The sequence below is a fragment of the Musa acuminata genome, unplaced genomic scaffold, assembly GCF_036884655.1.
Source record: "Musa acuminata AAA Group cultivar baxijiao unplaced genomic scaffold, Cavendish_Baxijiao_AAA HiC_scaffold_861, whole genome shotgun sequence".
NCBI classification, from domain to species: Eukaryota; Viridiplantae; Streptophyta; class Magnoliopsida; order Zingiberales; family Musaceae; genus Musa; species Musa acuminata.
Genome location: NW_027021086.1, coordinates 13,066 through 26,353, shown reverse-complemented (window position 1 = coordinate 26,353; position 13,288 = coordinate 13,066). Strand labels below are relative to the sequence as shown.

At 31.4% G+C, this 13,288-nt stretch overlaps 1 protein-coding gene across 1 annotated transcript; it reads right to left on the bottom strand.

Annotated features, from left to right (window-relative positions):
- Positions 1-8,446: 8,446 nt before the first annotated feature.
- On the bottom strand, positions 8,447-11,390 carry LOC135664645 (NAD(P)H-quinone oxidoreductase chain 4, chloroplastic). Its single transcript, XM_065177023.1, has one exon. The coding sequence runs from the start codon at positions 10,563-10,565 to the stop codon at positions 9,153-9,155; it is 1,413 nt and encodes a 470-aa protein (XP_065033095.1). The 5' UTR covers positions 10,566-11,390; the 3' UTR covers positions 8,447-9,152.
- Positions 11,391-13,288: the final 1,898 nt, after the last annotated feature.

Genomic DNA, 13,288 nt, shown 5'->3' with positions numbered 1-13,288 from the left:
AAAAAAAATATTAGTCAAAATCAAAATAAAAAAAATATTAGTCAAAATCAAAATAAAAAAAATATTAGTCAAAATCAAAATAAAAAAAATATTAGTCAAAATCAAAATAAAAAAAATATTAGTCAAAATCAAAATAAAAAAAATATTAGTCAAAATCAAAACATCAAAGATTCCGTTAAAATAGAATTTCAAAATTCCAACCAAGAAAAAGAGGGTCAATCAAATCTTGTATCAGATCCACAAAAACAAAACCAAAAGGAATATCTTGAAGAGGATTGCACGAGATCAAACATTAAAAAAGGTAAAAAAAAAAAAAAAACAATCCAAGAAAAATAAGGAAGGAGAACTAGATTTGTTCCTGAAAAAATATTTTATTTTTCAATTAAGATGGGATGACCCCTTGAATCAAAAAATTATTAATAATGTTAGGATATATTGTCTCCTACTTAGATTGATAAATCCAAGGGAAATTGCTATATCCTCGATTCAAAGAGGAGAGATGCATCTGGATGTAATGCTGATTCAGAAAGATCTAGCTCTTACAGAATTAATAAAAAGGGGAATATTAATTATCGAACCAATTCGTCTATCTTTAAGAAGGGATGGAAAATTCATTATATATCAAACCATAAGTATTTCATTGATCGATAAGAGTAAACACCAAATTAATAGAAAATACATAAAGAAAAGATATGTTGATAAGAATAATTTGAAAAAATCCACTGGACGACATGGCAATATATTTGTGAATGGGGATCAAGATCATTATAATTTCTTTGTTCCTGAAAATATTCTATCTCCTAGACGTCGTAGAGAATTGAGAATTCTAATTTGTTTCAACTCTCATAATCGGGATATTGTGAATAGAAATCCAGTATTTTGCAACGAAAACAACATAAGAAACTCTGAACAATTTTTGAATGAGGACAAACGTCTTAATACGGATTTAAATAAATTAATTAAATGCAAATTGTTTCTTTGGCCCAATTACCGATTAGAAGATTTAGCTTGTATGAATCGCTATTGGTTTGATACCAATAATGGTAGTCGTTTCAGTATGTCAAGGATACGTATGTATCCACGATTCAGAATTATTTAATAGTATATTTCCTATATATCACATGCCGTTTTCAGTAAATAAAAACCGAAAGATGTACGCATATGGTGTGTTACGTTCTGGTACATGATACGTATTTACTTGTGTATCAATTCAATTGAATCTAGAAAGAAATCTACAGAATCTTTTTAGGTGCAAAGAAATCATTCTCTTTCGTAAATGCAGAAATATATTATCCTTTTCTTTTCTATCTAAATCAAATGGAAAATTTGATTTAGATAGAAACGGATAAATCTAAATTTTTGCGTGTACTAGATTAAAAAAAATTGACATAATATAATAATTATTATTTTATTTTTCCTGATCGGTAAAATCCATGGCATGGAAAAGAAAGAAAAGAAAAAGATAAAAAAAGTTTTATGGTCAAAAATTCATTCATTTCACTTCTTCCACAAGAAGAAAAAGAAGAAAACAGGGGTTCTGTTGAATTTCAAGTATTAAGTTTCACCAATAAGATACGAAGACTTACTTCACATTTGGAATTGCACAAAAGAGATTTTTTATCACAAAGAGGTCTACAAAAAATTCTGAGAAAACGTCAACGTCTGCTGGCTTATTTGTCAAAGAAAAATAGAGCGCGTTATAAGAAATTAATTGACCAGTTGGATATTCGGGAGCCAAAAAATCGTTAATTAAATCGTTTGAATTAGTATAGTAGTTATTAGATTTTTTATTTTGATGAACCTCCTACTTTTTTGAGGAATTCATGAAATAATGAATTAAGGAAGAAAAGATATGACTGTACCGGCTACAAAAAAAGATTTCATGATAGTTAATATGGGTCCTCACCACCCATCAATGCATGGTGTTCTTCGACTGATCGTTACTCTCGATGGTGAAGATGTTATTGACTGTGAACCCATATTGGGCTATTTACACAGAGGGATGGAAAAAATAGCGGAAAACCGAACAATTATACAATATCTGCCTTATGTAACACGTTGGGATTATTTAGCTACTATGTTCACAGAGGCAATAACGGTAAATGCACCAGAACAACTGGAAAATGTTCAAGTACCTAAAAGGGCTAGCTATATCAGAGTAATTATGCTGGAGCTGAGCCGTATAGCTTCTCATTTGTTATGGCTTGGGCCTTTTATGGCGGATATCGGCGCGCAGACTCCCTTTTTCTATATTTTCAGAGAGAGAGAATTGATATATGATTTATTCGAAGCCGCCACAGGTATGCGAATGATGCATAATTATTTCCGCATCGGAGGAGTAGCTGCCGATCTACCTTATGGCTGGATAGATAAATGTTTGGATTTTTGCGATTATTTTTTAACAGGAATTGTTGAATATCAAAAACTCATTACGCGAAATCCCATTTTTTTGGAGCGAGTCGAAGGAGTGGGCATTATTGGTGGAGAGGAAGCAATAAATTGGGGTTTATCAGGACCGATGTTACGAGCTTCTGGAACACAATGGGATCTTCGTAAAATTGATAATTATGAGTGTTACAATGAATTCGATTGGGAAGTCCAATGGCAAAAAGAAGGAGATTCGTTAGCTCGTTATTTAGTACGAATCGGTGAAATGAGGGAATCTATAAAAATAATTCAACAGGCTCTAGAAGGAATTCCTGGAGGACCCTATGAGAATTTAGAAGTCCGACGCTTTGATAGAGCAAAAAATTCCGAATGGAATGATTTTGAATATAGATTTATTAGTAAAAAACCTTCACCCAATTTTGAATTGTCGAAACAAGAACTTTACGTGAGAGTAGAAGCCCCAAAAGGGGAATTAGGAATTTATTTGATAGGAGATAATAGTGTTTTCCCTTGGAGATGGAAAATTCGTCCACCCGGCTTCATAAATTTGCAAATTCTTCCTCAGCTAGTTAAAAGAATGAAATTGGCTGATATCATGACGATACTAGGTAGTATAGATATCATTATGGGAGAGGTTGATCGTTGAAATGATAATTGATACGACAGAAGTACAAACTATCAATTCTTTTTCTATATCGGAATCCTTAAAAGAAGTATATGGACTCATATGGATCTTTGTACCCATTTTGACCCTTATATTGGGAATTACAATAGGGGTACTAGTAATTGTGTGGTTAGAAAGAGAAATATCTGCAGCGATACAACAACGTATTGGGCCTGAATATGCCGGCCCCTTGGGAATTCTTCAAGCTCTAGCAGATGGAACTAAACTACTTTTTAAAGAAGACCTTCTCCCATCTAGAGGAGATGTTCGTTTGTTTAGTATTGGACCGTCTATAGTGGTCATATCAATTCTACTAAGTTATTTAGTAATTCCTTTTGGGTATCGCCTCATTTTAGCCGATCTCAGTATAGGTGTTTTTTTATGGGTCGCCATTTCAAGTATTGCTCCTATTGGGCTTCTTATGTCAGGATACGGATCGAATAATAAATATTCCTTTTCAGGTGGTCTACGAGCTGCTGCTCAATCTATTAGTTATGAAATACCATTAACTCTATGTGTGTTATCAATATCTCTACGTGTGATTCGTTGAACATGAACTTTATACTTCTTTCCTAGAAGTAAAGGAAAGAAGTTGAATGTAATGTATTGAATAGGTATTTTATTTTTTATTCATCATTCGGGTCAATGAGTTAAACCAGATAGTTATATGAGTGAAACAAAACAACTTAGAAGTTTGCAGTAAGAAGATAAAATCTCATTTCATATGTACAAGAATAAAGTTGAAGTAAACATAAGCAGTGTAAACTGTTTACCCCAAGATTAAGATTCTTTCATTAGTCATCATATCTTGGAGCGGGTGTAAAAGATCAACTGTATGGAGTTTTCATTACTGTCTTGTATTTATTACCATGCCGTAGATCAATCAAAAATCAGTGGACGGTTAGGAACACCAAAGTGCACAAAGGATTAGTAATAGAGATAATGTAAGGTATCAAAAAAAGAGATATTTCTACAATTTATAAAACGAATAAAAATAGGGACTTTAAGTTGGTTTATATTTATAAATTTATAAAATATAAATTTATAAAAAAAATAAAAAAATGAATAAAGATATTGATGCATAAAATAAATAAAAGAATAGATAAGAAGAGATTCGTCCACCTCCCATGGATTTGATTCCTTCCCCTATAAAAAAACTTGCAATGCCAACCCCATTTGTAATTCCATCAATTATATATCTATCAAAAAACTGAGTTAGTTCGGTTAATCCCCTTATACCCATGGTAAAAACCTTAGTATAAAAAATATCTATGTAACCACGATTATATGACCAATTGTATATCCCATTTTTTATTTGGTCCAAGAGAATCCTTTTAGGACCACCTTTTACAAATGCATTGATAAAGTTCAAATTCCGGAAAAACGAATAAGCAGACCCATATAAGATATATGCTATGAATAGTCCGGAAATAGCTATACTTACTGAAAAAATTGCATTTGTAAAAAATTCATACCAATCCACAGAATAACTCGAATTTGGATGGAAAAGGTTTGTGAGTGGAGTTAACCATTTGGATAATATATCCAAATCTATTACTCCTTGATCAAAATGAATTCCTATTGATCCAACAAACAAAGTAAATAATACCAATATAAGCAGAGGAAATAGCATAGTATTGTCCACTTCGCGAGGGTACATAGAAGTGTACTTTTTTTCGAAAGAAGTATTAAAGTATCGTATGCATTTTTTTAGATTATTATCAATTTTATACATATCCTTTGAAAAAAAGAAGACCCTATTATTCATTGTTGATAAAGGTAAATTTCTATTGACTGCTTTGGCTACCTCCTTTCCCCATAGAGATATTGAATAGGACGAACTATTTTTTGTGCTACTGTAATCTTGAAAATGAACGCGCAAATGTCCATCAAAGGTAAGTAAATACACCCGAAACATATAAAATGCAGTCAATCCTGCTGTGAAACAAGCTATTATTGCGAAAATTGGTGAATACAACCAACTATCATTAAGAATTTCATCTTTGGACCAAAAACAAGCAAGAGGTGGAATACCGCAAATAGAAAGTGTACCCAATAAAAAAGTAGTTCTTGTAATTGGAACATATCTTCTTAAACCACCCATAAGAGCCATATTCTGACTTTTTTCTGGCGAATATCCAACAATAGGTTCCATTGAATGAATAATGGATCCGGATCCCAAAAACAATAAAGCTTTAGAATAGGCATGGGTAATCAAATGGAATAAAGCAGCTCGATAAGAACCTATACCTAGAGCTAACATAATATAACCCAATTGAGACATTGTAGAATAGGCTAAACTTCTTTTTATATCTCTTTGAGCAAGAGCCAAAGTAGCTCCTAGTAGTACTGTTATTACACCTATTAAAGATATGAAATTCATTATGTAAGGTATAGCTATGAAAATAGGAAGAAGTCGAGCTACAAGAAAAATTCCTGCTGCTACCATAGTAGCAGCGTGTATAAGAGCCGAGATGGGAGTGGGTCCTTCCATGGCATCGGGTAACCATACGTGAAGGGGGAATTGTGCGGATTTAGCAACTGCACCAATGAATAATAAAGAGGCACACAAAGTAGCAAATAAAGAACTGACACCATTATTATGGATCAAGTTATTAGTTATTTCGAACAAATCCCGAAATTCGAAACTACCTGTTATCCAATAAAAACCTAAAATTCCTAATAATAAACCAAAATCCCCTACACGGTTAGTTACAAAAGCTTTTTGACAAGCACTTGCTGCAGTCGGTCGTGTGAACCAAAATCCTATTAATAAATAGGAACACATCCCCACCAGTTCCCAAAAAATATAAATTTGTATCAAATTGGAACTGGTAACTAATCCCAACATGGAAGCATTGAAAAAACTCATATAAGCAAAAAATCTCAGATATCCTTGATCATGAGACATATAATTGTCACTATAAATAAGAACCAAGATTCCAACAGTAGTAATTAGTATTGACATAATAGAACTAAGTGGGTCGATCAAATATCCGAACTCTAAGGAAAAATCATTATTGATGGTCCAAGACCATAGATATTGATAGATAGAACTTCCATGTATTTGTTGAATAGATAAATTGGCTGAAAACCCCATAACTATACTTAACAGTAAAACACTAGGAAAAGCCCATATACGACGAATATTTTTTGTTGCTGTCGGAATCAGTAGAAGTCCAAATCCTATTGACACAGTAACTGGAAGTGGAAGAAAAGGTATTATCCATGCATATTGATATGTATGTTCCATAAGAAAACAAAATGAAATCTTTAATAATTCTACTATTCTAGTCTAGTCTTAGTAGAATATTCTATTCTGGTAATTTATAGCCATATTATATAGTATAATAAGAAAAAAGAGTTATACCAAAAGGAGTACTTGATTCTAATTATGTTTTAATAAAATTATATGTTTTAATAGGTTTAAAATATATTTTCAAACAGGTTTTAAATATATTTTTTAATAGGTTTTAAATATATTTTTTAATAGGTTTTAAACATATTCGAAAATGCTTTTTTTAAAACTATTCTACCAGGGAATAAGTATAGATAATGACTAAAAGGAACAATCTATTTTGAACAAAACAATACATGTCTTTCACATACAACGATAAAAACTGGTAACCCTTTTTGAATGGCAGTTCCCAAAAAGCGTACTTCTATGTCAAAAAAACGTATTCGTAAAAATATTTGGAAAAAAAAAGGATTTTTAGCTGCAGTAAAGGCTTTTTCCTTAGCGAAATCGGTTTCCACCGGACGTTCAAAAAGTTTTTTTGTGCAACAAACAAATAATAAAGTCTTGGAATAATCGGAATTGACATACCCGAAGAACTTCGAATTTTTTAAGATGAACGATTCACATTAATTAATGTATTGAACTCCTCAATATCAATATGAGTTAGAACTAGCTGTTGTAGTATGTAGATGTGGTATGTAGAATAAAGGTATGTATATCGAATTCTGAATATTTTTTCTATCTACTTTTTTCACAATAGAAAAATATTTTTCTATTGTGAAAAGTAGAGTATGATTACGATAGAAATGAAAATTCTTTTGTTTCTTATATGCCTAACAAAAACCTAATTAGTTTGGTAAATCTTACCATTATGCATTATATATATAATGAAGAGACCATTATATATAATATGAAGAGTATTAATACTCTAATGATACTAAGGAATGATACTAAGGTGTCGAAATCGTTAGAAAATTTCAAATTCTTTTGATTTAGTGATGAAATTGTTATACATATGAAATCCTGGTTATTTAATCTTCTTCATTGAAAAAAAAAATATTTTTTTTTTCATTTTGTTTGAATCTATGAAATCAAATCGGATAAATAAAAAACGAATCAAAAAATAGAAAATGAACAATTCTTAGTTCTATACCTCGACAGACAACAAAACTATTGAGTTCTAACTGTTTTGGAAGAACTTAGTTTCTAGTACGCGAAAGTTTATTATTAAAACTAAACTTACTAAAACTAAACTTACTTTATTATTAAAACTAAACTTACAATGATCCCAACTAAAGATTCTTTTTTTGAATAGAGATTCAAATAGGAATTTAAATGAATTTTGATTTATCGATTCTAATGTTTACTAAACTATATTGAATCCTTGATTCTCGACGATTCAACATGAATTGACTATTATTATTTCAAGTAAGCCGCCATGGTGAAATTGGTAGACACGCTGCTCTTAGGAAGCAGTGCTAGAGCATCTCGGTTCGAGTCCGAGTGGCGGCATCCTTGAAATCCTAGAAAATAAATCCTCTAAAAGAGACACAATGGATCCTATAATGTATTCAATTCTCGATTTAAATTCTCTAATGGGACCCCTTTTTATGATATTTACAACTTTAGAACATATATTAACTCATATCTCTTTTTCGATAATTTCAATTGTGATTACGATTCATTTAATGATCTTATTAGTCCGCGAAATCGTAGGATTGCGTGATTCATTGGAAAAAGGGATGATAGCCACTTTTTTCTCTATAACAGGATTATTAGTTTCTCGTTGGATTTCTTCAGGACATTTTCCGTTAAGTAATTTATACGAGTCATTAATCTTCCTTTCGTGCAGTTTCTCCATTATTCATATGATTTCCAAGATGGGGAACCATAAAAATGATTTAAGCACAATAACCGCACCAAGTACCATTTTTACACAAGGCTTTGCCACGTCGGGTTTTTTAACTGAAATGCATCAATCCGCAATATTAGTACCTGCTCTACAATCTCAGTGGTTAATGATGCACGTAAGTATGATGTTATTAAGCTATGCAGCTCTTTTATGCGGATCACTATTATCAGTCGCTCTTCTAGTCATTACATTTCGAAAAAACATCGATATTTTTTGTAAAGGTAATAATTTCTTAATTAAACCATTTTTCTTTGGTGAGATTCAATATTTGAATGAAAAAAGAAGTGTTTTTAAAAACACTTCTTTTCTTTCATTTCGAAATTATTATAAATATCAATTGACTCAACGTTTGGATTATTGGAGTTATCGTGTCATTAGTTTAGGATTTACCTTTTTAACCATAGGCATTCTTTGTGGAGCAGTATGGGCTAATGAGGCATGGGGATCTTATTGGAATTGGGACCCCAAAGAAACTTGGGCTTTTATTACTTGGACCATATTCGCGATTTATTTACATACTAGAACTAGAATACATATTAGAAGTAGAACAAATCAAAGTTTGCAAAGTATGAATTCGGCACTTGTGGCTTCTATAGGATTTCTTATAATTTGGGTATGTTATTTTGGAATCAATCTATTAGGAATAGGTCTACATAGTTATGGTTCATTCACATTAACATCTACTTGAATAAACTACACAGATAAATAATTGAATAAACTACATAAAGAATACATAAGAACATCATCCCATATATATATAAAAAGCTTCTTGTTTGTGCGAGTTTTTGAGAACCGTTTGAATCATTCCTTATTCAAAACGGTTCTCAAAAACTCAAAATGCATCTCATTACAATTCTAATTCACTTTATTCTTTTGCATTGTACAGCGAACGATTTTAAAAATCTTAAAATCAAAGACAAAAATTATATTTCCGTATTATTAATGAAAGACTATCGATGAAAGTAATTAGATAGGATAGCTTGCACCCTGTCAACTGATAGCGAGAGAACGAAATCCGGATAAATACCAATACCTATTACGGGTAGAAAGATACAGATTGAAACAAATAGTTCTCGTGGTCCAGAATCCGCAAAATTAGAGTTTGGAACATTGAATAGCTTGTATCCATAGAACATCTGACGTAACATAGATAATAAATAAATAGGAGTTAATATCATTCCAATTGCCATTACAAAAGTAATTAGCATTTTTGGCATTAAAAGGTATTTTGGACTAGTAATTATTCCAAAAAATACTAATAATTCCGCAACAAAACCACTCATTCCTGGCAATGCAAGAGAAGCCATCGAAAAACTACTGAACATGGTAAATAGTTTTGGCATTGGGATCGATACCCCCCCCATTTCGTCGAGATAAACAAGACGTATTCTATCACAACTCGTTCCTGCCAAGAAAAAAAGCGCAGCACCAATAAATCCATGAGAGAGTATTTGTAAAATGGCACCGTTGAGTCCCATTCCGGTTATAGAACCAATTCCTATAATTGTGAAACCCATGTGAGATACAGAGGAATAGGCTATTCTTTTTTTTAAATTCCGTTGACCGAGAGAGGTTGAAGCTGCATAGATTATTTGAATCGTTCCCACTATTACCAACCAGGGAGAAAATATAGAATGAGCGTGGGGTAATAATTCCATATTGATCCGAATAAGTCCATATGCGCCCATTTTTAATAAGATTCCAGCTAGAAGCATACATGTACTGTAATGTGCTTCTCCATGGGTATCTGGTAACCACGTATGTAGGGGTATAATCGGCGATTTGACAGCATAAGCAATAAGGAATCCAAAATATAATATTATTTCCAATGCCACAGGATATGATTGATTAGTTAATTTTGAAAAATCTAATGTGGGTTCATTAGGGCCATATAAACCCATACCTAGAACTCCTATTAAGAGAAAAATGGAGCCCCCCGCAGTGTACAAAATAAACTTTGTGGCCGAGTAGAGACGTTTCTTTCCCCCCCACATGGATAAAAGTAAATAAACAGGAATTAATTCTAACTCCCACAGCATGAAAAAAAGTAAAAGGTCTCTAGAAGAAAATAATCCTATTTGACCGCTGTACATTGCTAACATGAGAAAATAGAACAATCGCGAATTTCGAGTAACTGGCCAAGCCGCTAAGGTAGCTAAAGTGGTGATAAATCCTGTCAGTAAAATAGGTCCTATGGAAAGCCCATCGATTCCCAGTCTCCAGTGAAAATCAAAAACATCTATCCATTTTAAATCTTCCTCCAATTGGGTTAATGGATCGTCCAATTGGAAATGATAACAGAAAACATAGGTTGTTAGAAGGAGTTCCAACGAGCATATACATATAGCATACCACCTAAACATCTTATTTCCTTTATGAGGAAGAAAGAAAATGGAAGAACCGACGGATATCGGCAAAACAACAAGTATTGTTAACCAAGGAAAATAACTCGTGATAAAGACAAGATACGTTTGACCAGAAAAACCCGTGCTCGGAATAGAATAATATATTTTCTCGAGTACGGGCTTTTGTCGGTAAAGAGGAATCAATTGATTCAAGTGGATTTTTTTGTAACGTATCAATAACCTAGACCCATGCTGCGAGTTGTTTCATATGATAAATAAACACGGACACTCAAAAAATCCGTGGGGCAGGCGGATTCACATCTCTTACAACCCACACAGTCCTCGGTTCTTGGTGCGGAAGCAATTTGCTTAGCTTTACATCCGTCCCAAGGTATCATTTCCAATACGTCTGTGGGGCAGGCTCGTACACATTGAGTACACACCCTATACATGTATCATAAATTTTTACTGAATGTGACATTGGATCTATAAATTCCAGATTTTAACATCAAAAATTTTCAATCTGGTAGAAAATTAGTATTTATATTATAGACACCAGACGAAGCAGTGGTTTATTAAAATTTTAAGAATCAATATATTTCTAAATCTGTTCATGAGAAAAAGCCAAGAGACTTTGATTTCCGTTTCAAAAATCATGATCATACGAGTCACATGTGTAAATAAAAATTGGCCGACAAAACAAATTGATCAATCATTCAAATCAATATTTCAATATTCATATTTTCAATATGAAATATGAATATATAAAAATAAAACTAAATTAGTAATTTAATTTATTTTCGTAATATGATTAACATATTATTATTTAATAATATTATTTTTATTATTTTATTATAATATTTATAATATTATGCAGTATATTATTATATAATACATTTATATTATTATATAATACATTAAAAATACATTAAAAACATTAAAATTTAAATACATTAAAATTAAATAAAATAAACAAATAAAAAACGAAATAAAAAAATTATAATACCAATTAAATTAAGAATATAATTATTTTTCATTAATGGAATATGAAAGTGAAAGAATAGAAATAGAAAAATATTCCAATTTCATTTATATTTTCTTATGCTTTATCATGTTGTGTGGTGTCTTGATTTATATGATCATTATAACTGATTATTCAATATATGATCATGATAATTATCACTAATTATTCAACAAATTCGATTGATTGATACGAGTTGATTTTCTGTTTCGATGAATCGACGAAACAATAGCTAGACCAATAGCTGCTTCAGCAGCTGCAACAGCTATAATAAAGATTGAGAAAATGTTTCCTTTTAATTGGCGACTATCAAATATATCAGAAAATGTTACAAGATTAATATTAACCGAATTTAGTATAAGCTCAAGACACATAAGTGCTCTAACCATGTTTCGACTTGTGATCAATCCATAGAGACCGATAGAAAATAAATAAACACTCAAAAAAAGTACATGCTCGAACATCATTGACTAACTCCTTATCAATCTCGATTCATTTCAATATGAACAATTGAAGCGATTCGATTTTTTATTTATTTAGAACTTCTAAAATTCTAAAAACTTTTTAATTCTTTTAAAATTCTAAGTATTTATTATTGGCGAGCCATAGTAATTGCACCTATCAAGGAAACTAAAAGAATTATAGAAATTAGTTCAAAGGGAAGATAAAAATCTGTCGATAAATGAATCCCAATTTGTTGAACGTTACTTATTAGGTCCTGTTCTATAATCTGGTTTGATCTTGTAGTCCAAATAATTCCGTACCATGACGTATCTGGTATAGTAGTAATTAGTGAAAAAAGAATACTTGTACAAACCAGTGAAGTGACTCCATCTCCAATGGTCCAAAAATACGAATCATTGGAATATTCTGAACCATTCATGAACATTACCGCAAATATGATTAAGACATTTACGGCTCCCACATAAATAAGTAGCTGTGCGGCAGCTACAAAAAAAGAGTTCGATGGAATGTAGAATAAGGATATACAAACAAGAACCAATCCCAATGAAAAAGCAGAATAAATAGGATTGGTAAGTAATACTACCCCCAGACCCCCTAATATAAGAACTGACCCCAGAAATGCTACAAGAATATCATGTATTGGTCCAGGTAAATCCATTATGTATAATATGTAAAAAAAAAAATATATAAGTCAAATCATGACCTTACTAAATGGTCCAGGAAAGGAAAAGGGTTACCCCATTTTTATTGTATATGATATGTTCCTAATTGAATTAAATCTTAATATGGATTAATTTAATATTAATTTTATATATAGATATAATTATTTTATTGGGCCAATCCTACTTACTTTTTATCCAAAAGAAAAAGAATAAAAAAAGTAGTTGAAATTGTATATTTCGAAATTCCCGTGATAAAAATATTATAAGTTTAAATCAAAGAGTGATTCTCACCAATCTATAGTTACTAATTAAATCTATAGTTACTAATTATTATTTGTAGTTACTGACCAACCAAAATAAAAAAGTTTTGATCTTTTATATCAAAACAAAATCTTAGTAATCGGTAATCGTTCTTGAATCAAAGGGTTTATCTTTATCTATTTTGATTTGAGTCGAATTCATAACTGTTTGAATTGTGTAATCTTCAATTACTGACATTGGTAACCGACTCAAAGCAATTTGATTATAATTCAATTCGTGACGATCATAAGTAGAAAGCTCATATTCTTCAGTCATTGATAAACAGTTTGTTG

Bases quoted from the DNA above. Each gene is read 5' to 3' on its own strand.
- LOC135664645 (XM_065177023.1), bottom strand. From the start codon at position 10,565: ATGTTTAGGTGGTATGCTATATGTATATGCTCGTTGGAACTCCTTCTA.